This window comes from Diachasmimorpha longicaudata, chromosome 1, assembly GCF_034640455.1.
Source record: "Diachasmimorpha longicaudata isolate KC_UGA_2023 chromosome 1, iyDiaLong2, whole genome shotgun sequence".
Classification (NCBI taxonomy): Eukaryota; Metazoa; Arthropoda; class Insecta; order Hymenoptera; family Braconidae; genus Diachasmimorpha; species Diachasmimorpha longicaudata.
The window spans coordinates 14,244,133-14,264,453 of NC_087225.1; the positions used below are offsets into that span (position 1 = coordinate 14,244,133).

The 20,321-nt window shown below is 39.7% G+C and overlaps 2 protein-coding genes across 7 annotated transcripts in view; one reads left to right on the forward strand and one right to left on the reverse strand.

Annotated features, from left to right (window-relative positions):
• The window catches only part of Twin (twin), a 339,039-nt gene that overhangs the window by 38,090 nt on the left and 280,628 nt on the right, over nucleotides 1–20,321 (reverse strand). Inside the window, exon 1 of one of the 6 annotated variants that reach the window (XM_064118175.1) lies at nucleotides 17,703–17,755. The exons of the other annotated variants lie outside the window; for them this stretch is intronic. The gene's annotated coding sequence lies outside the window, so the exon portion shown is untranslated. Of the gene's footprint in view, nucleotides 1–17,702; nucleotides 17,756–20,321 lie in introns of those variants that run through there. 6 annotated transcript variants of the gene reach the window in all.
• Nucleotides 155–8,893, forward strand: LOC135167182 (uncharacterized). The gene is made up of 37 exons (XM_064130112.1): nucleotides 155–312; nucleotides 462–634; nucleotides 737–901; nucleotides 974–1,278; nucleotides 1,413–1,613; nucleotides 1,675–1,770; nucleotides 1,907–2,048; nucleotides 2,128–2,245; nucleotides 2,404–2,494; nucleotides 2,584–2,760; nucleotides 2,834–2,934; nucleotides 3,090–3,148; nucleotides 3,220–3,271; nucleotides 3,569–3,636; nucleotides 3,710–3,861; nucleotides 3,935–4,108; nucleotides 4,260–4,522; nucleotides 4,698–4,751; nucleotides 4,903–4,988; nucleotides 5,050–5,119; nucleotides 5,180–5,286; nucleotides 5,431–5,592; nucleotides 5,673–5,756; nucleotides 5,813–6,024; nucleotides 6,366–6,566; nucleotides 6,645–6,734; nucleotides 6,805–6,943; nucleotides 7,021–7,138; nucleotides 7,195–7,285; nucleotides 7,345–7,521; nucleotides 7,600–7,700; nucleotides 7,766–7,824; nucleotides 7,897–7,948; nucleotides 8,015–8,082; nucleotides 8,144–8,262; nucleotides 8,370–8,534; nucleotides 8,609–8,893. Exons 1-37 carry the CDS (start codon nucleotides 293–295, stop codon nucleotides 8,846–8,848), a joined length of 4,752 nt encoding a protein of 1,583 aa, XP_063986182.1. The 5' UTR covers nucleotides 155–292; the 3' UTR covers nucleotides 8,849–8,893.

Genomic DNA, 20,321 nt, shown 5'->3' on the forward strand with positions numbered 1-20,321 from the left:
CGTCCGTCAGCCTGGCATATCCGACCTGGGAGACACCCCTTTTCCTATTCCACATGATAAATTAAACTGACATCGCTGATAGCTACAGATGCGCAACAGTGATTTATAGGGAGTTAAAAATTGCTTATCATTTTCATGAGGATGCACATTAGCTAGAGGCTCCCGTCGAAGGAAATCATTCAAGGTACATCCGCTCTCCCATTAGTTTAAATAATCGGCATCAGAATATTTCAGCCCTGATACTGCGGGATTTCAGTTGAGTGCAAATCGCTTTATTTCTCAACAAGCTACCATGGCGCTGAAAATAATTGGGTGAGTGCTGAAACCATCGATTTAAAAAAAATTATATTTTCAATGATTTTTTATTATATATTTTTAAGATTGTGAATTTTTCTATATATCGTGAGGATTCATTGCGTTTTTTGTATTGAAAAAATTATATAATTGGGGGATTTTTTTAGAATTCTCTTGGCACTGAGTGCAATAGCCCATGCCAAGCATTTGAAATTAGAAGAATCATCCGAGGACTCTGACGACTATGAGGGGTGGTTATTTAATGATGTGAAGAGGAATGAAAGAGATCAGGAGAAAGAAGAAATCAAAATTTGTCGCACCGATGCCTGTAAAATTATCTGTGAGTGAATTGAGCCGATCGTTATTTTTGTATTAGAGTTTCTCTTCGTATACACGTATCATAAGAACAAAACTGAATTATGGATTTATTTCATTATTTCAGCTGAAGAATTTATAAAAAGTATGAATAAATCGGTGAACCCCTGCGATAATTTCTATGACTATGTCTGCGGAGGGTGGAATGGAAGGATCGATATGATACCACCCTATGCAGGGAGCTGGGGTCGCGCGGAATTGTTCCAATTGACTGTGAACAAGAGGATCAGAGGTATCGTGCGGCATCGTCAATATCAATATCAATATAATTTAATGTACAGTTGAAATAATGGTTTGATTTCAGGTATCCTGGAATCGGACCCTCAACCCAGTGATATTCTTCCTGTGAGACAAGCGAAAAAAATGTACAGCTCCTGCATGGACCTGGAAGATCGAGACAGACGTGGACTTAAGCCCTTAGAATCAATTTTAATGCGAACAGGAGGTTGGCCGATGATCATGGACCCGGAGGAGTGGTACGAAGGGGAAATATCCTGGCAAGAAATTGAGAAGAACTATGTATACATTAATGGCAAATTCATCTTCCTTGAGATTGGAACGCCATGGCATAGGAAGGAATTCGGCGAAGAGTTCCTCGAACAGATAACGGTACGTCATCATCGGTGAAGCTGTTCAACATTAAAAAATATTTTCTAAAGATTGAAAAAAAAAATAATATTTTGAAAATATTCGAATGAAGAATTGTCTTAATTTATTGTCTCATTATGAATTTATTTTTTCAGATTGCACCCGGCTCTGTACCATTTTCTAAGGAATTCCCGAAGGAATATTTCCTGTCTAGAAAAAAAATGCTAAAAGAGTACGCAAACGTGATTAAAAGAGTTGCCAAGGAGTTCATTAAACATACTAAATCCGCTGTGACCGATGAAATGTTGGAAAAAGATATTGAAGATTTAGTGGCCTTCGATATGCAAATATTTAGGGTATGGTATTAATTTCCTATTATTATTGAGCCGTTGATGATATTTATTTTAATTTTTGCAGCTGATAACGGATGATCACGACGATGAAGATTCGACTGTTGGGAAATTCTTGGAAGGTTACAATAAAGATGTCGCTAATCTCCCTGACAAAGATAAGGTAACTATTAATTGATAAAGATTGAAAATTGAAAAATTCAAATTTCATTTTCGTGATCCTGACGTAAAATTAAATCTGACGAGTTCTCTCAGTATGATGGAAGTTTCTAGCGAGATAATCATTCATCTGTTAACAGATTGACTTCGAGAGTTATTTCCGAATTTTATTTGGAATGGAAGACATTAAAATTAAAAATTCAATGGCAATGAGCATTCAGTCTCCAACTTACTACAGCAGACTAACAGTCTTGTTGAAAGAGACACCCGCTAGAACGATTGGTAAGCACACCAGCAATGACAAATATCTATGAGGATCATTCGCATGCTCTGAAAAATTAATTTTGTCTGCTTACCGCAGCAAATTATATTCAGTGGAAATTCGTGAGTACAACGTTGGGATATGCGACGAAATCACTGGAGGAAATTCTCACTTCAGTGGTGAAGAAAGATAATGGCGCAAAGCAAGGACCACCAAGGTAATTATTAGCAGAGAAGAAATTTACCTGTCACTTGTGGGAAAAATTGGTTTTGTTAAATAATTATTCGGTCAAATAAATAAATATTTGGTAAAAATATTTTTTCCCTCAATACAGTCACGTTATTATCACGATCTTCGTACATGCGTTTTTTTCAGGTGGATGGAATGTATTCAGAACCTTGGCATGGATCATGCTTCTTCCTACGCATTCGTTAAGAAGTACTATGATAAGAACACTGAAAAAGCTGTAAGTGATTCATTCTCTCCCTTCTATTATCCGCAGACGGTCTCATCTACGAGGACTTAATAATAGAGTAAAATATTCTGATTCATCAGGCATTATCATTAACGGAAAATGTGCGAGCGGAAATGGAATCGCAAATCGAGGAGTCGGACTGGCTCGACGATGCTGCTAAAGAAATTTCAAAGGATAAATTGAGAAGTATGCAAATTTTCCTTGGCTTCCCCACCTGGTACGAAAATAAGACTATCCTGATGAGCATGTATAAAGGGGTTTGTAATCGTAATTTTTGTGTTCAACATGATATTAATGAACTTGAAATTCTGACGAGCCGATTGTCTATAGTTGAAGATTGGATACGATTTCTTTGAGAACATCCTGAGCTTCCAAAAGTATTCAGTGAGGGAAAAATTGCGATACCTGAAAAATGAGAAGGACGTGGAACTGTAAGAATTGCATAAGTTTTCCCCTCCAGATTTTGCACATGAAAAGTGAAATGCAATAAAAATTACGAGAAAAAAAACCACGAATGTTTCGTAGTTTTTATTGAATATTTCTCTCCGTGTGCTCAATACAAATTATTAATCAAAGTAACTTTCAGCTGGGCTATGCAACCTGTAATGGTCAATGCCATGTATTCCGGGCCAACCAACAACATAAGTAGGTATTTCATATTAGCAATTAATTTCTCATAGCTGCCTCTGAATTATAACATTGGATATTTTTCACAGATATTCCTGCTGCAGACTTCCAAGCCCCTTTCTTCACTCCAAACTTCCCAGAGTGAGTACTTTTCAAACGCTTTCGGTAGTGTTCTACAATTACCCCAAGTTTCCAGGAAACAATTTTGAAATTTTTAACAATCCTTCAGTTACGTGAAGATTTTATCTATTTTATTATTGAAAAACTTCATTGAAGTCTGAATTCTGCAAATATTAGTGAAAATCATTAAATAGATGTTTGTTCAAGTCACAATTTCCCTTAAAATTGAATTCAATTGCACAATATTCAGAATTGAATCACAACAATTGCAAATTATTCCAAAAACCATCTAATTATCGAAATGTTTTCCTTTCACAGTAATATCAATTATGGTTCGATTGGCTGCATAATAGGTCACGAGATGGGGCACGGTTTCGATGATTCAGGTAAGTCTCAATAAGTCCTCCGCCTCGTAATGACAATTACCGATCTAATCCGATGAAATGGTAACAATTACAGGAATCAAACTGGACAAAGACGGCGAGGAAACCAAATGGTCAAAGAGTATGATAGAAGGGTACTATAAGCGTGCTGAATGCTTCTTGGATCAATTTAACAACTATTGGGGTGTAACGGAAATTCCGTCTTACGGCGGAACTCCGGACTATCGCGTGAGTATATACATTCCTGACGAAAAAGAGTATGTAAATAATGAAGAAAACATAACTTTTGGGGCTTCAATAGGGGCGAAGCATCGGCCGCAAAACGAGAGGTGAGAACATTGCCGATACGACAGGACTTCACTCTGTCCTCCAGGCGTATCAGAAGTTACGAGAGAGGCGAGGCAGACCTGATGATAAACTGCCTGGCTTTGAAGAATACACCGATGATCAAATGTTCTTCATTTCTTTCGCATCGGTGAGTATTAATAAATTTCTTCTTCACGGTCATAATTTAATTGGCGTTAAAAAAAATTACATTTTTTCGAATAATCTAGAAACTCCTTACATTCCCTCGGAATCTTTAAAAAACCTCCCAATTTTTCACTTAAATCAAACTGTCCCCTTAGGCGTGGTGTCAAGTCGCGAGGCCAGAATACGCCGAAACGCTGAAGAATCAAGATCCGCACAGTCCACCACGTATGAGAGTGATGGGGGCAGTGTCGAACATGGAAGCTTTCGCCGAAGCTTTCAACTGTCCGAAGGGAAGTCCGATGAATCCGGAGGACAAGTGTGCTATTTGGGAATCTGAGAAAGAGCCTCTACCCAATGAAATTGACGACAACCTGTGGAGCAAAAGACGACATCGCCGTCGGTGGGGCCTCAACGGATGGTGATCTCTACCACTACCATCAATTACTGGCATAAATTAAATTGTTGATAGCCTGAACTTATCCCAATCACTGTCTATTTTACTGGAAATATAAATGCAAACTAAATCAATGACATCTTTGTCCAAATCATTGAATTCCATCACAATCTTTCCCATTGAAATTCCAATCCACCAGTCATTATTATTGCATCAGCACACTTGATCTAACACGCATCGCACAGTATTTTATGTAAATAAAAACGAACTACCGCCAGTGCTTATTAGCATTCATACTCACGATCCTCACAAATGCACTGATCTTAAATGTCTTGATTAGTCAAAACCAATTTTGAATTATATAAATAGTAGCTAGCTCTCCGTATGAAGGTGGAAAACAATAGAATAGCAAAAGGAGATGCATACATTGCGTCGGTAGTTAGGACTAATAAACGCGATAATAATTTCTGTGTAAAACGTCATACATCTCGTTAACCTTTTTCCGCATTCTGTCTGCACAAAAGTCATGATGAGCACATGACATTGACCAGTCGCCAGTGAAGAGGATTGCCAAGCGCTATCATCTCCCGTTGATTCTGAGATGAAATTCAAATACATAGTGTATGTTGTGCTATAAAAACAGTGAAAAATATCTCCTATAATTGGATTATTTTTGTTCAGATTTCTTCTAATAATTAAATGGATCGATCGAGTCACCTGTTACTCTGTTGTTCGAAATAATCGAGACTCGTCGACAGTTTGCAGGTCTGAGGAGTGCAGAGTACTCGGTGAGCATTCGATACCCGAGGTGGCGCAACACAAACAGTCAATTTAATTGTTATACGAAAATTCATTATTCATTGTTATTCTCCATTATATCATCCAAGGTCGAATATAAACTTGAAGATATATTTTATTTTTCGCGGAATTAGGAAATATGATTGTAGAGGGAATGAATACATCGGTGAATCCCTGTAATGATTTTTGGGAATACACCTGTGGAAATTTGATCTCTCGAAGTTCTATTCCTCCCGGTGAGCCTGTATTGAACCGTTTCACATTGTTATTCAAGAGAGCGAAGGAGAAAACACGTGGTAAATTTGGCAGCATACATATCAAGTAATGAATCAAGCTATATTATCCCTCTAAACATAATGAGAATTTGATATTTAAGATATTTTGGAGAGTGCTTCCAAATCCACCGACTACGATATGCTGAATAAAGCGAGGAGATGGTACAGCTCGTGCATGAATACAGGTAAAAGTTTTATTCTCATTGATAGAGAGGATTCATAAAAACAAAGGAAAATGTAGGTCAGAGAGAAGCAGTTGGGATCAAACAACTGTGGACTATTATGGAGAATATTGGCGGATGGCCGATAACAATGACGGACCGTGAATGGGCAGCGAGGAATGTCTCGTGGCAGAATGTCGATCTTTATTACGGTGGGTTAATCGGCCGGCATGCATTTTATTTGATAGAGAGCGGAAAGAATTATGCGGATCTACTGCGGTATAAAATTATGGTGAGCGTTAAAAGTTGATGATGAATATTAAATCGCTGAAATGGAATTTTCTTTCACTCCCGGCAGTTATTCGATTTATTTGGGCTTATATGGCAGAAGAACATAGCTCAGTGAAAAAAAGATAGAGGGTTTTTTTCAGAAAGCTTTTACATAAAAATGTAAAAATTCGCTTCAATGTTCATTTCTATGAAATGTTTTTAATTAACTTCAGCATAACGTAAATGATTCGTTCTCTTCCAATTTAATAACTCCAATTAAATTAATCCATTATAAGTTTGGTTCTCACGAGTCGGATTTCCTCATAAAATAATGTGGTATTTTGGATTTTGATTATTGAACAGATCTCGAAAGCACCTCTTCCGTTAGCCTATAAATTGCCAATCCAGCGAAAGAAGTTCGACCAGAAGGACAGAGCTGCCTACATAAACCTCATAAAAAACGTTGTCCAGACTTTTATTGACGCAAAAGGTTCCAGCATTGATGCCGGTCGCCTCTCCAAGGACGTAAATGACATGGTCAACTTCGAAGTCAAGCTGAGCAAAGTAAATTTGAATAGTATAAGTTAGCGACTCCGAAGTCAGTAAATTATCATTGAAGTTTGTTTCGTTTGCATTTACAAGATCCCATCGGGAAGATTATTCCAATATCCTACAGTGGATTACGTTACGTCCCACTATGACTATTATTTTGGATCGAGTAAAACAGCCAAGGTAATACAACATCACATTATGAGTTATGATAACCGACAATGACAGAGTAATGCGTCCACTGTGAATTTAGGCCAACATAACCGATTATATCCAGCAAATCTACAATTTGGGAAATTTGACGATACCATCTAATGAAGTTATCAATGTGTACTATGATTACATGAACGAGTTGGGCACACTTTTGAAGGGCACACCTATGCGCACTATTGGTATTATTAATTTCAATGCATTTACCACAATCTCATGCCATCAGACACAACAATTAATTTTCGATAACATCGTACAGTGAATTATGTGCATTGGAATTTTGCTAGCGATCTCATCGACGCCACTAATCGCAGGATGAATAATTTTCTGGCTGAATTCAAAAGGGATACGTACGGCATCAGAGGAAGCAGACCTGTGTGAGTGCTTCATCAATTGATTAACGTAATCTCAGATTAATGTATTCTACCTCTAGCTGGGAGGAGTGTGTGGGAGCGATGCATCTGCATCATGCTGTTGGCCCGGAGTTTATCAGAAAATATTTCACTGATCGAGACAAGGACACGGTAATTTTCCATATTCCGGGTTATATGTCGGTTTCAGAGATTAATTCTATGATACACAGGCCATGAGAATGATTGCGTCGTTGAAGTCAACGCTGGAAGAAGAGATTCGAAAAGCTGAATGGATTGATGATTACACGAAAAATATAATTATTAGGAAGCTGAAAAATATTATTGCATTGGTTGGATATCCAGATTGGTACGATAATAAAGAATTCATGGCTACAGCCTATTGGGACGTATGTATTTCAACTTGTTTAACTGTATATCACTTGTTCAGATGTTTCAATTCATCATCTTCAAACGAATATTTTCAGCTCTCGATAACTTCGAATTATCTTGACAATCTCATCAGCTGGGCGAAATTCGTAAGAGGGAACAACGCCAGATTACTGAGGAGTAAGGACACACGAACTTTGTAAGAGAGTATTTTTAATAAGAATTTAATATTCAGGGCGTATAATGACCATTAATCATTGCCAGGTGGTATGGGGATCCCGTAACTGTCAATGCCTTCTATCGGGTTTTTCTGAACAATATCAGTAAGTAATATATTTTACGGTAAGAAATAAATGTCCCCAACTATCGCTTCAGTAATCAATATTTATCACCAGATTTGCCGGCGGCAACTTTCCAACTCCCGTTTTTCTCGTCGGTCCTCCCAAAGTGAGTGGGATTGATCATGAGGGTCATTTGAATAAAAAATTCGATAAAACCATCGTTCTGTTTCAGTGTTGTGAATTATGCTGTACTCGGTTCCATCACTGGCCACGAAATTTCCCATGCATTCGATCCCCTAGGTAATTGTAAAACTTTCCGGAGGGTTCGCTTCAGTTTTCAAATATATTTCCACCGTTATAGGTATTCAGTATGATGAGAATGGAAGATTCCGGAGATTGGGATCAAATTTTATGGGAAGTTATATTGAAAATGCAGGATGCTTTGACGATCAGTATAAGAAGTATGGACGGAATAATAGGGTGAATGTTTAGAATTCAATAGGAAGACCTGTGTTCGACAGTGAGAAATTTTCGGGTCAATTTTTTCATGAGATTGATATTTTACCTTTTTGAAATAAAAATTCCAGATGGGTATAATGACACTCAACGAAAATATAGCTGACAATCAAGGAGCCCGAATGTCCTTCGAGGCATATGAATCGCTCACCCTCAAAAAAAATTCACCCGAAGGAAAATTACCAGGACTCGAGAACTACTCAGCCGAGCAGGCATTCTTCATCCTCTTTTCCAGCGTGAGTTACCGTGATTAATTTTTCCTTTAATCAACCACCCTCCAATTACCCGAAATAAATGTTCATCATTACAGTTATGGTGCAGTAAAGCCACCCCAGAATTCATGAGGAAAAAAACAACGGATGAGGAGGATCACCACAGTTTCCACCGTTTGCGGGTCATTGGTACCCTATCAAACATGGAAGATTTTGCAAAAGCCTTTAACTGTCCAAAAGGATCACCCATGAATCCCCGGAACAAATGCAATCTCTGGACGAGAAAAGCACGAACGAATCAAGATTTAGCGAGATGGATGTGGGGCCATTCCGTTTGATTGAGACGAATGATAATACTAAATTGCATTTTATGTACATTTTTTTATCTTTCTTTTAAAAAATATCTACTTGGGCTATCTGTCAAAATTGTTGGAAGAGTCTACCAATAATTATTCCGAAAAGATTTGTGGTGAACTAAAAAGACCAGAAGACAATGAAGGATCGGATAATCAAATCGGAGGGTCGAATAATTTATGGTTTAAAAAAACTGTCTTCTGAAACATCTAAAATTTTTAAACTAATCTCTGAAAGAAGTGAACGATGATTAAAATTCCGGATAGATTATTCTTCGGAAGAGCTCTTGAGTATGAGAAGCAGCTCTTCGGACTGGTCTTTGGAAGATCTTTCAAAAAAAATCTCGAAAATATGCCAAAAACAGGAATATTTCTGCACGAGAGACTACTCATTGTAAATCACGTCAGTGCCTCTTTCTCAGGGCCAAAACGAAACGGAAGAAAGCATTCCAGTGCACATGAATGTAACTTGCTAGAAAAATTATATCTTTCAGTCACGAATGGACTTATCTGTACTGCACCCCAAGAAAATGAAAAATCCAAGTCTTACCTCGGTGTACAGGCATTGCTCACTGTCGGTCAGAAACACTATTTTTCCACACGAGCGATGAAACGGCGAAACGTCAATGTGAATAATTAATTAACACAACACTGATATTAAAACTAAACTATATTTTTCTTAACACAGAGATGTAAAAATTAATAAAAAATGAATAGAATAGTAACGCGCAAGTAGAAAAAATGGATGAGTGCACGATGAACTCGTATTCGGAACTGACTGAGTGGAAGGAAAGGAGATTTGAAAAAGAAAATTCTGCAAGGGGTGGGAATGAATAAAAGGAGACGTGATTGGTCACTTGCTAATTGGAAAGGTCATTTTATTGGAGGAATTTTCTCGGAGGAAAATGAAGATAAGAAGTACTTAGAGGGTGGGGGGAATGAGACCCAAAGGGTCCGAGGGTCAGGAGAGGTGTCATTAATGGCAGACCGAGGAAAACAGGTATGAGGATTAACCCAGCCATAAAGGCATCCAGGCATAAGTACATCAAAGTAGAACAATGTCTTCACCTTTATGCCTGGACTAATGACGATGTTGGGGTCAAATGTGGGAATTTGGAAAGAGCAGAGGACCGAATTTTTAATGGGCGTCAGACCCAAGAGGAAAATTCCCAAAGGCTTTAAGATTAGCTTAATTGATATGCGTGCACTTTTCTCAATGAAACTGTAAATCACTGCATACGGTTTTAATTGCGCAACTGGCAAAGCTAAAGCCTCTATCTCCGGAAAAAAGTGTTTACTTTAATGGGTCGAAAATAGAAGCACAGAATTGAAAATACCAAATTGCGAATGGGCACGAACCAACGACGAATGCATTTCACACGCAAAATCGCAATTTTTCAGGGAACTGCTCGACGCTGAGTAACTGTCAGTAAATTTGATGGATTAAATTTCGACGATATAGTCTCGCAATAATGGACTGAATTGTTGGTCCTGGAGGTAGTTTGGGGAGGCTGCTCCTGGCACCGTGCATCGCTGTCTCTGGAGGATGGGATAGATAATTTGAAGGCAAACCAAAGTGAACGAGAAACGTTGAAATTCCGTTCGAAAGGCAATTCCATTTTCTACGGGTAGAAATGCTCTCTTGATACGCAGATGGGTAGTGATCTCGAGAATGGGTTGCTCTAGATCTTCAACTCAACGAACATGTGTGAGAAATTTCATCAGCCCGACGGAATATATTTTGTATATTTGCAGTTCTGTGGTGTGAATTCGGGTTGAACGTAGCAAATGTTTTTTTGTGAGTTTGGGCAACATTTTGGTCTGTGCTGTAAGTTTAAATAAATTATTTGAGGGCGAAATTGATTGAAAGATAGGGAAAAAGAATGAAAAACGAATGAACTAAAGCAAAGGGAAAGTAAAAGAAAGCAGCTACTGAACATCAGTGCTTTAAATTAAGTCTCCAATGGCAGGAGTGATTGTCCTCATGTCGGTCCATCAAATTCGATTTCTATGGCCCGATTTTTCATTACCGTGCAATAAAAAAGTCCAGAAATTCGATGAGACTATGAAGACTTTTTCGACTCTATTCGCTGCACGATTCCAAGGAGTCTTGCATATACAGCCAGGAGGTGCAAGCGCAAGCACCATCGGTATTAGTATGCAACCAACGCGACAGTCCAGACGCATAACCGCAAGTATTATTCTGAAATATGATACCAAATACCATTGGCCTCCGGTTACACGCACGTCGTGCCAACGAGTTACGGTCTTCGTATTCCCGGTTGGTCGTGTCGGTGCGATATGCCACGTTCTTCTATCCGCTCCCTCTGTCGTACCGAGTTATTCCCGCAAAAAGGGTCATTTAATATTTCTTTTTTATCCAACAATTTTCCTCCCACCCTCGTCTTTTCCGTCATTGCAGGAGTGTATCGCCTGGAGATCGCTTCTCAACTGGGCGATTCAGCAGGAGGGTATACTTTGCCAGAAGGGGAATCGAGTTTATCTGAAGCACAGCGTGTATATTGCGACCAATAAAACTAGACTGCCTCATAGATTCCAGGCCAAGGCTTCATTGTCGACATTCTCGGGAGGAGATTACATCTTGGAAGACTGACAAATTGCTGAACATCGCGATTCTTTCCCATTCTGAGGAACGAGCTCGACGCTGTCACGCGAAATATTTGGACTTGGGGAAAGGAAATGCGAGGGGCTATTTGGTGAATGAAAATTAAGAGTGAATGCCCTTAACTTGGGGATCTTTTGTAGAAAATGCCAACATCAAAGCAATGCCGACGAGATGGAATGAGTTTTTCAGTTGAAGGTCGATCAGCGCTGGAGAAAATTTGATATTTCACCGACCGTTGAGAAGTAATTCGAGTAGTTGAACGGTATTGAATTCGATTCGGGAATTAAAAAATGATTGGCATTGAAATTAAAAAGTATCACGGCTGCGCCAAGAGGACAGTGGCATTATTATAATTTAATAATTTTAAAAAATCTGAAAAGAGAGTCTCGAGAACATCCACCAATTTTTCTAGCAAATCGGCAATACCACCTGCCAACAGTCACAGGTGTGTATTCTTCTGTTCACAGGATCCCCAGTGTCATCGAAGTTTTCTCTTATTTTTCGCCACCAAGAACATCACAGGATGAAATGCCACCGGAGTTGAACGATGGCGAGCGTAAAAGCTCTCTCATTTGGTGGCAAACACGACATTGCGTGTCGTTTTACTTATAGTACCGTGAAAACTGAACACTGCCAGCTGTAAATATCTACCTCTGGGCTGGGTTGGGTAAAGAACGAGGGCGTTACCGCTTACCCACGAGACATTACTCACAACCATACCACTCGTTCGTTATTCCACAACCCTCATTCTCATCCTCACCTCCTCTCCCCCTTCCCTCAACTACCTTCTTCAGCACTAGTTCCTATCACAACGGCAGTAATTAGCATAAACGTTTGTTTATCTCGCCTGCATTTTTACGCAAAATTATGCGTTAACCCCGTGCAATCGATTCTCGCAACGGTGTAATGTGACTCGTTGTTATCATGAGCCTCGTAAATACCCCGTAAATAATGTTATGTCAAATGGAATACAGGGGACGAGGAAAATGAGTGTAAATATAGGAAATATAACAGGAGAAAGAACGAAATGCGGGGACAGTTGATAATTAACTGAAAAAATATCTGTCTACAATATCGTTCAAACAATTTACATGAGTCTCTGAAGGGAACATTCGAGATAATCTAGTTCTCGACTGAAAATTTAGTTTTCGTTACAAAAAAATCTCATCAGGATAATTTTCCAAAGGAAGAGAGATCAAAAAAATTGTTAGGAGCACCGATTAAATGGCCGTATCGTGGAGTTAAAACACGGATTTGAAATAAGTGCACCTTTTTTGAAAAAATTTCGAAGACGTGTGGTTCACCCTTGACACATGGTGCATTTCTCTCAGTGCAGTTCATGAGAATAAATTTCCACAGAGGAATGGAGTTTTGCGGTGACTTTTGCTTTATTTCAAGCTGCCACACAGCGAAAATAATGAAATGAAATGCTCCTGGATACGCGCGCCTTGTGCTAAATCGTCGTCTACAGGAGCAATCTCACATCACTCAGAACAACTTAAAGAAGTTGCAATGCAGCTGCTCGTTACCCGCTGAGCAAAACGGGATCCTGCTTTTCTACGCCCTGTTTTGTTTTATTCCCGCCTCGAGCCGGGATGCCTCGTTTTCGTTAAACTTTCGTGTCACGTTTCGAGTGGTACGAATTCTAGGAAAAATAGTGGAATCGTGGTTTTATTTGAATCTTTGAATGGGGGAGGACGCCGGAGAAAAAGAATTTGATTGAAAAATGCCTCTAAAATTTAATAATTGTCTGGTGTGGTGAACCTTCTGGAATTTTTACGACAGTAAAAAGCAGGGAAAGATGGAAAGTATCTAGACGAAATAACAATATTTTTGTATATTTTTTTACCCAGGATAGTGCCAGTTTCACTGGGATTATTGGGTGTTAAGGGGCAATTTTCAGAATAAGAATTTTTTACAGTTTTGTCGACGAATCATTTTCATAAATTTGTCTCTAGGATTCAAAATTTCAAGATGAAAAGTTTGTGAATAAAGGGACAAAAGTGTCAGACATAAAAATGTAATTGGATCTGGCCTAAAATATTCCTTTGTTCTGAAAAATCTAGATATCACCGAACTAATAAACACAGTTAATCCGCCATAAAAACCCTATTGATCCGGAGCTGTCAACCACTACGACTGATCCCATGAGCGGTCTGACCTTAAATTGATTCAAATCCCTATCGACCCCCCATCTTCTCTAATTGCTTAATTAAAAAAAAAACTTGTACCTGCAATCCGTGTCTAAATTGTCAACGGATTTTCGGGGCAAATTACAACCGCCACTGTCCCACTGCCAAATCACAAGACCCTCCGACCCAGGGACAACGGGACAATTCGCCGTACACAGGGACTACACAGCCAGTTAGAAGGGAAAAGCCAACGGTACAGAGAAGAGACAAGAGAATCCAAGTATGTGTACACCTGTTTCACGAAGCCAGTATGTACCTGACAATCTCTGGATGGCATTCGTATGCAACAGTTTTCGACTGGATTCTCTCGTCGGGTAACGCCCATCGGGAATTAGTGCTGCTGTCGATTGAACGATACCGGAAATTGCTGGGTGAAACTTTGGATCGCACTGCGCCCGAGCTCTTCTCTACTCATCCGAGAGTGGCGTCCACCCCTTTGCTATTTCCACCCCGTCCCTCGGCGCGTCGCAGCAATTATTGAGCGCTCCCGGTTTTATTCGCAAACGGTAAAATATATAGGGGCAGAAGCATCGCGTCGCACCGACATACACTCCCAAAGGCCACGGACAACTCGAATCAACAGAATCAACAAAAGCGAACTCGAGTGTGCCAATCACTACGGATAACGTATACAGTGATAGCGGGATGGCAGAAGTTGACGGAAAAATAAATAATAAAAAAAAAAAACGAGAGGCCGTATGAATTATTTTCCAACTCACTCCAATGCTGTTAGGCATCTCTATTTATCTCTGATAAATAAAGGACGGAGAAGAATAATCAAATAGAAAGGAGGGATCATGGGAATCCGAATTGTTGATGAGATTCCCCAATCAGGTGGGTGCAGGGAGCTGCGAATGATTATTTCACTTGGGCTTGAAAAATAGATGAACTGCGAATATACAAGAGTGGTTGTGTGTGTGTGCGGATCCCCTCAAAGTGAAAATTCCACGAGCGGTCAAGTGGTTCTTCCATGACTACGTTTTCAGGGCAGGCAACTGGATAGAATTCTTTTCAAACCAGAATTGAACGGCAAAGCGGTGCTGCAGTCGCCAAAAGGGTCAAAAGCCACAGCGAAAGCTCTTATGCTTATTTAACGGAGTCTTTGACTTCTGTTTGAATTTTCCGGAATGTCTACGATTCGGAGAATTGTTGGAAATATCCAGCTGAGGGTTATGCACTGGCAATAGTCATTTCGGGGATGGGGAGGATTATGGTGAAACAATGTCTCTAGTAATTTCAGGGATTAGTGGAATAAATAATGCAATAAGTAGTTGTTCACCTCTTGAAGATGTTAACTTATAAAAGTGGGAATTTTACGAATTATGTGGTATTTTTTATAGGCTTCGAATTAATGAAAAAATTACTGAAATTTCTAGATAAAAAATTAAAAATTAATAAATTTGAGATTCATCGTCAGTATTACAGAAATGGCTACAGTATTTCCACATCAATTTCAGTTTTTCGCCAGTGCACGGGAATTTCCAAACCAAAAGCCAAAGCCACCGAGGCCCTCATATTTACTAAAATGTAATTTGCGTCTGTTTCCACTACCGCAACAAAATTTTCATTGGCTAAATTTTCTGGTATTCCAAGCGTTCGATGAATTTCTGCAAACATTCTGTTGAAGTTAATGTAACAGCAGGAGCAATTAGTATTGTTCAGCTATGGGGTAATCATTGTAGTTCGAAACGATGTTTACGTGTTTTGCGATCATGAAAATGGTGGATTTTGTAGGTCAGGTAGAATGAATGGGAGTTAACAATATATAAAGTACATTTGAAAGCCATGCATTCTGTTTGTCGAGGAAAAAATATGGGAGTGGCATTAAATGGAAACGGGTTATCAATTAACGAAATACTGACGGGGAAAAAAAAATTTGGTAGTCGTTATTTTTACGGCTGTGCTGGCAGATATTCCATGCGACGATATGTTGTGATAATGTGAAGCATGATAATTGGATACCATTATTTTATTTACAGGATTAGCCTCGCATCAACAACAATTGGTTACAATTTTAACCGGTGGAGATGGCGTGTGACATGAACCTCGCGGGATTGTATTATCGCCATCGTTAGCCAGTCGTAAAGATTTCTATGACGAGAGAGACATGCAAAGCAACTATTCAACCATGACCTAGTTGCCATTGAAATGTGACCATTGGCGGCAATTTCTTCATCTTCCGAAGATCTTTCAATGACTTTTCTGGCGATTTCGTGAATCTGGTGGTCTTCAGTAAAAAATTTCTTTCTACGCGAGTTTAAGATGAAGATTTCTAAGATTTAAGATATTGCTTCAGTCATCCTATCGTACGGTCCGCTCGTGATGCCCCGACTCCCGCTATTAGCTAATTTGAATCAATGAACGACATAACTGAGGCCCCCTAAGACGACCAAGAGTGAGTAATGAGTTGGCTCGGTGTCATCAATCATGAGTGAACATCTCCTCTATTTCGTAAAAGTCGAGACATGAATTACGGGGTTGAGTGGCGAGGGGAGGTGAACCTGTTGGGACCAAAAGGGGCCCGCCTCAGCGTGTACCATGCGAAACAACTTTTTGCGGAGTTTCTCGTTAATATCGGCAACAACTCCTCATTACCCTGGGCCCCTCCCCGTGATTTTTTCTCCCTTTATTCTGAAAAGTCGGATGCATGTCTCGGATGTACGAGAAAAACTCATGACATAGTGAAGGCCAAGTCGGTTGTCTTCAGGAAATTAGTGATGATTTTATGACAGGATTAAAGAACGATAATGCATTTAAATGAGAAGCGGATGTGATAATGAGTTTGGGCTGATGGATATTTTTTTACGAAGAAAAGTTTGAACATTTGAGCCGTTTCCATGTGCTTTCCGCGTGCCGCGTGAGAATATAAAATCTAATGTAGGTTGAAAAAATATTTGATATTTTTATTTTAACGAATTGGGCCGGTTTTAAAAGCTCAACACTTGCGCCCGAGGGGCCCTTGAGGTTTCAAGATCAATGGGACTGGGTTGCAGACGCGTTACGAATAGGATATAATCTAATTTTAATCGTTCACCGGTGCTTCAACATTAGCATATTCAATCTGCACGGAAATTACTCTCGGAAAGCGTGTTTCATCTTGGTTAGTCTGAGGTAAAAAAGGGTACACTAAGGGTGATCGTAGACCTGAGCATGCTTTACCGCCACTGCCGCAAGGCATGAGTACACAACCTCACAGGCGCGTCCTTTATTTTTCATCTTCTTTTCTTCTAAGTGGCTCTTGGAAGGAAGTGAGCCCCCCGCCCCCCTGCCCCTCTCCGTTTGTGTTCATAGATGTTTTCTGAGGGATATTTCAGTTTTCTGCACGAGTAAGACACACCGATACGCCACGCTGGCTATAGCGCTACCGGAGGTTGAGCATCAAGGTTCCAGCGTTGACGATGGAACATCAACTTTTACAGGGAGATTTTGTAAAACCCACTCACGTTTCATCCGTTCAGTTGACTTGCTTTGTTCAACTTGATTTTTCAGCCGGTATCACTCCGTTTTTCATTTATAAAAGGCCCGCCCTCACCCTCACTTGCGTATTTAGTTGACGGTCGATGTACTTATGGAGATTATTCACTGACAAAGGGGTCAAAGGGATGTGCTTCTGGGTTTCCGTTGCTGTTATGGAAATAAAAATGGTAATGGGAGCACGACATAATCCGCATTACGATACATCCACATCAGGTAAACTCGACTGGTTACGGTTTTTCTTTTTTTTGTTCAATGTTTTTTAAACCATTAGCCCGCCATCTACGCTATGTAACCGAGGGGCTGCGGCTGACTTTAATACACTTCACCGCATTTGGTACTGTGAGGGAGGCAAAGGGAGCATGAAACTTTTGTCGGTACTGTCGATTTCTTTAACGCGGTGAAGGTTTATTCCCCGAGAATCGAAAAAATAAAACAAAATTGATCGACATCCGCAACATAATCTTGAATTTTATCTCAGGGAACGTCAAGCGATCGGGATTTATACTCACGGCCCTTCAATATCGTACCAGAGTGAACGATTTACCAATTGGAAGTAGCTGGCTCGCTGCATTGATCCTTTTTTCACGGCACTACCCATTCCCTTTGAAAGCTTACCTGGAACAGAAAAAGTTGGAAAGCCCAATGAGTATCGTGTTATGAATGAAAAAGTTCTGCTGTGTGCTGTGAATATATTCTAATGAAATAAGCTCAGGATCTCCCCCCAGGGAGGGAGAGGGGTGGGGTAAATGGGAGAGTGAAAAAATAGTGGATACAAACAGAAGACTCGATCGGAGTTAAAACTCATTCACGTTGATGGAGATAAAACGGGTCTTGTATAGGTGCAAAGTGGAACGAAGCGTTATATGCCGGAGGCATTTTCCTGATAAGAGCGCGCACTCGACTTTATTCTCTTACGGGGTTAGAGTTTTCAAGCTGGTTCATAGACCGGGGTATATTGTCGCTGTGTGGGTGAAGTGTGTGTACATGTTTGTGGGATATTTGCTGTGGTATTTTAGCCCAGAGCTATGAGCCAACACTCCGAGCTACACGTGCAGTGCGAAAGAGATCGGTTATTATTTTATCAATGAGTTGATTCTTGGCGCTGTCCGGGAGAACTATTGTTGTCTGATGGATGATAATTGAAGAAGGCAGACATGATTGCTTGAGTGCGGTCGAGGTAATTTCAGTTCATTTATTCCGGTTTGAGAACTCATAAAAAGAATTTTTTTGTAATTTCGATTTCATAACAGCAAGAAGGAATTTTCATACATTTTAGGAATGTTTTTGCAACTTATTACCACAATTATGTATATTTTTAAAGGTTTTTTTAAAGCTGGGATTAAGTCTCTGAATAAACAAGTCTCTAAGTGACTCTAAAATCAAATGCTCCGTCCAAAAATAAATCTTAAAGTCCAAAATGAACCGAGCCACCATAACCGACTCTATCAGATAAGTGACCATGTACACATCTCGCAATATAATCTAAAAAACATTCAACTCTATCTCCATAGCCATTCTGCCCTGCGAATAGGAGAAGAGCAGAAGACATTATGGTAAAGACAGCGTCTACCCTTATCAAGGATCTACAGATTTTCAGTTTAATATCTTCTTGCGTGTGGAGCTTTACCACCACGTTCAGCGAGGTACAAAAGACGGCATAGAAAACCGTTCCGGTGTAGGACTCTTGAGAATTTCCCTTAGCGATATGAGACAACTCCCGGCCCATTACAATAACGTCTCCATTGAGCGAAATAAATGGCCAGGACGAGTCAGCGCTGCGGTGCCCTATAATCGCTAAACTCAAAGCTTTTGTATGCATAGATATGTGCAGAATAATCAAAGATTTGTGGGTTACAGTTATTCGAGACAGTAGTTTGTTGGTGCCGGCTTGCCCTTTTTAAATTAGAATTTTTTGCCTTTGGAATTTTTTATAATTACAAATGAAAAGGAATAACGTCAATGATAATTAAAAATAGTAATCACTGACTACGCTATGGGGCATTAATTCAATTTTTTTTTAATCCATTACAATTGTTCCGAATTTCCAGCCCTGATGTACAGCGCGTCTGACCCACTGTGAAACGTGAGAATTTCTAGTCCTCGTTAGAGCGCATCGTCCACGATGGTGGTCAGCTTACTTGGACAACAGCAATCTTTCTTGGCGTCTTGTTACCCGTGTCTACGTGATGCGAGAATTTTTGCTCCTCGCGCAACGAACAAGGGAATGATCTATTACGCTTGTCCAAGAGTGTCATTGAACCGTCAGATCTGAGAGGCAATTACTCGTATTCATTATTCCATTACAATTTTAATTTTCACTAACTGCTGCATTGGGGTTTTTATTATTGTGAAATTGCGTAATCTTTATCTTTTCAAGTTTTCACAAATTCTACCTCAAGACCGGCATTTTCATACATCGAAAAATAACTGGGGAATGAATAATGGAATTTTTTTATGCAAGAAGTATTTAGAAAGCGAATAAGAAATTATATGTTTGAACCATCGTTGAGTGGAACTCCTAGGACTTCTGGAACGCCTGTGTTAATGTCTTAATGTGAGGCACTAAAAATTACTTAAATCTGAGCAAAAACAAAAAAGAAGGACAAGTGTCGTAATTTAAAAGACTCAATTTTCCAACGCAAGTCACGCACAATCTCCCTTGAATATTTCAGCCTAATTCACGCAATTTCCCATGACTCGGTGACTTTCACTCTCTCAGCACACTTAAAACTCCGTAAATAATAGGGTGTTCAGCGCGTGCACGTTTGACGTTTATTTTTAATACCTCTTTCATAGTGTCGGCAGCGCACAGCGTGATCGAGTATAACGGTAGCGAAATCAAGATCGCCAGAAGATCGTGGAAAAACCACACGATTCTATCGGTGAAAGCGACGCTAATTGGTCGTTCGTGTGTTGTTGGAAAAAGGGTTTCGAGGAACATCTACACAGGAGCGGAGGTATAAAAAAAACAATAGGGAATTTACGTTGAACAATAAAGAGGAAAAAAAAGGAGACTGAAGGTGGCATTTAGAAAAAGGTACAAGTCGAAAATTCAGGAGGTGAAATTGGGGCGAAGGAAGGGGTGAAGGGCCGAGAAAGGAGCATTACATCGCGTTGGTTCCGCACTTATATATTGTACGTGATTCAACTGGCTTTGCTCCAG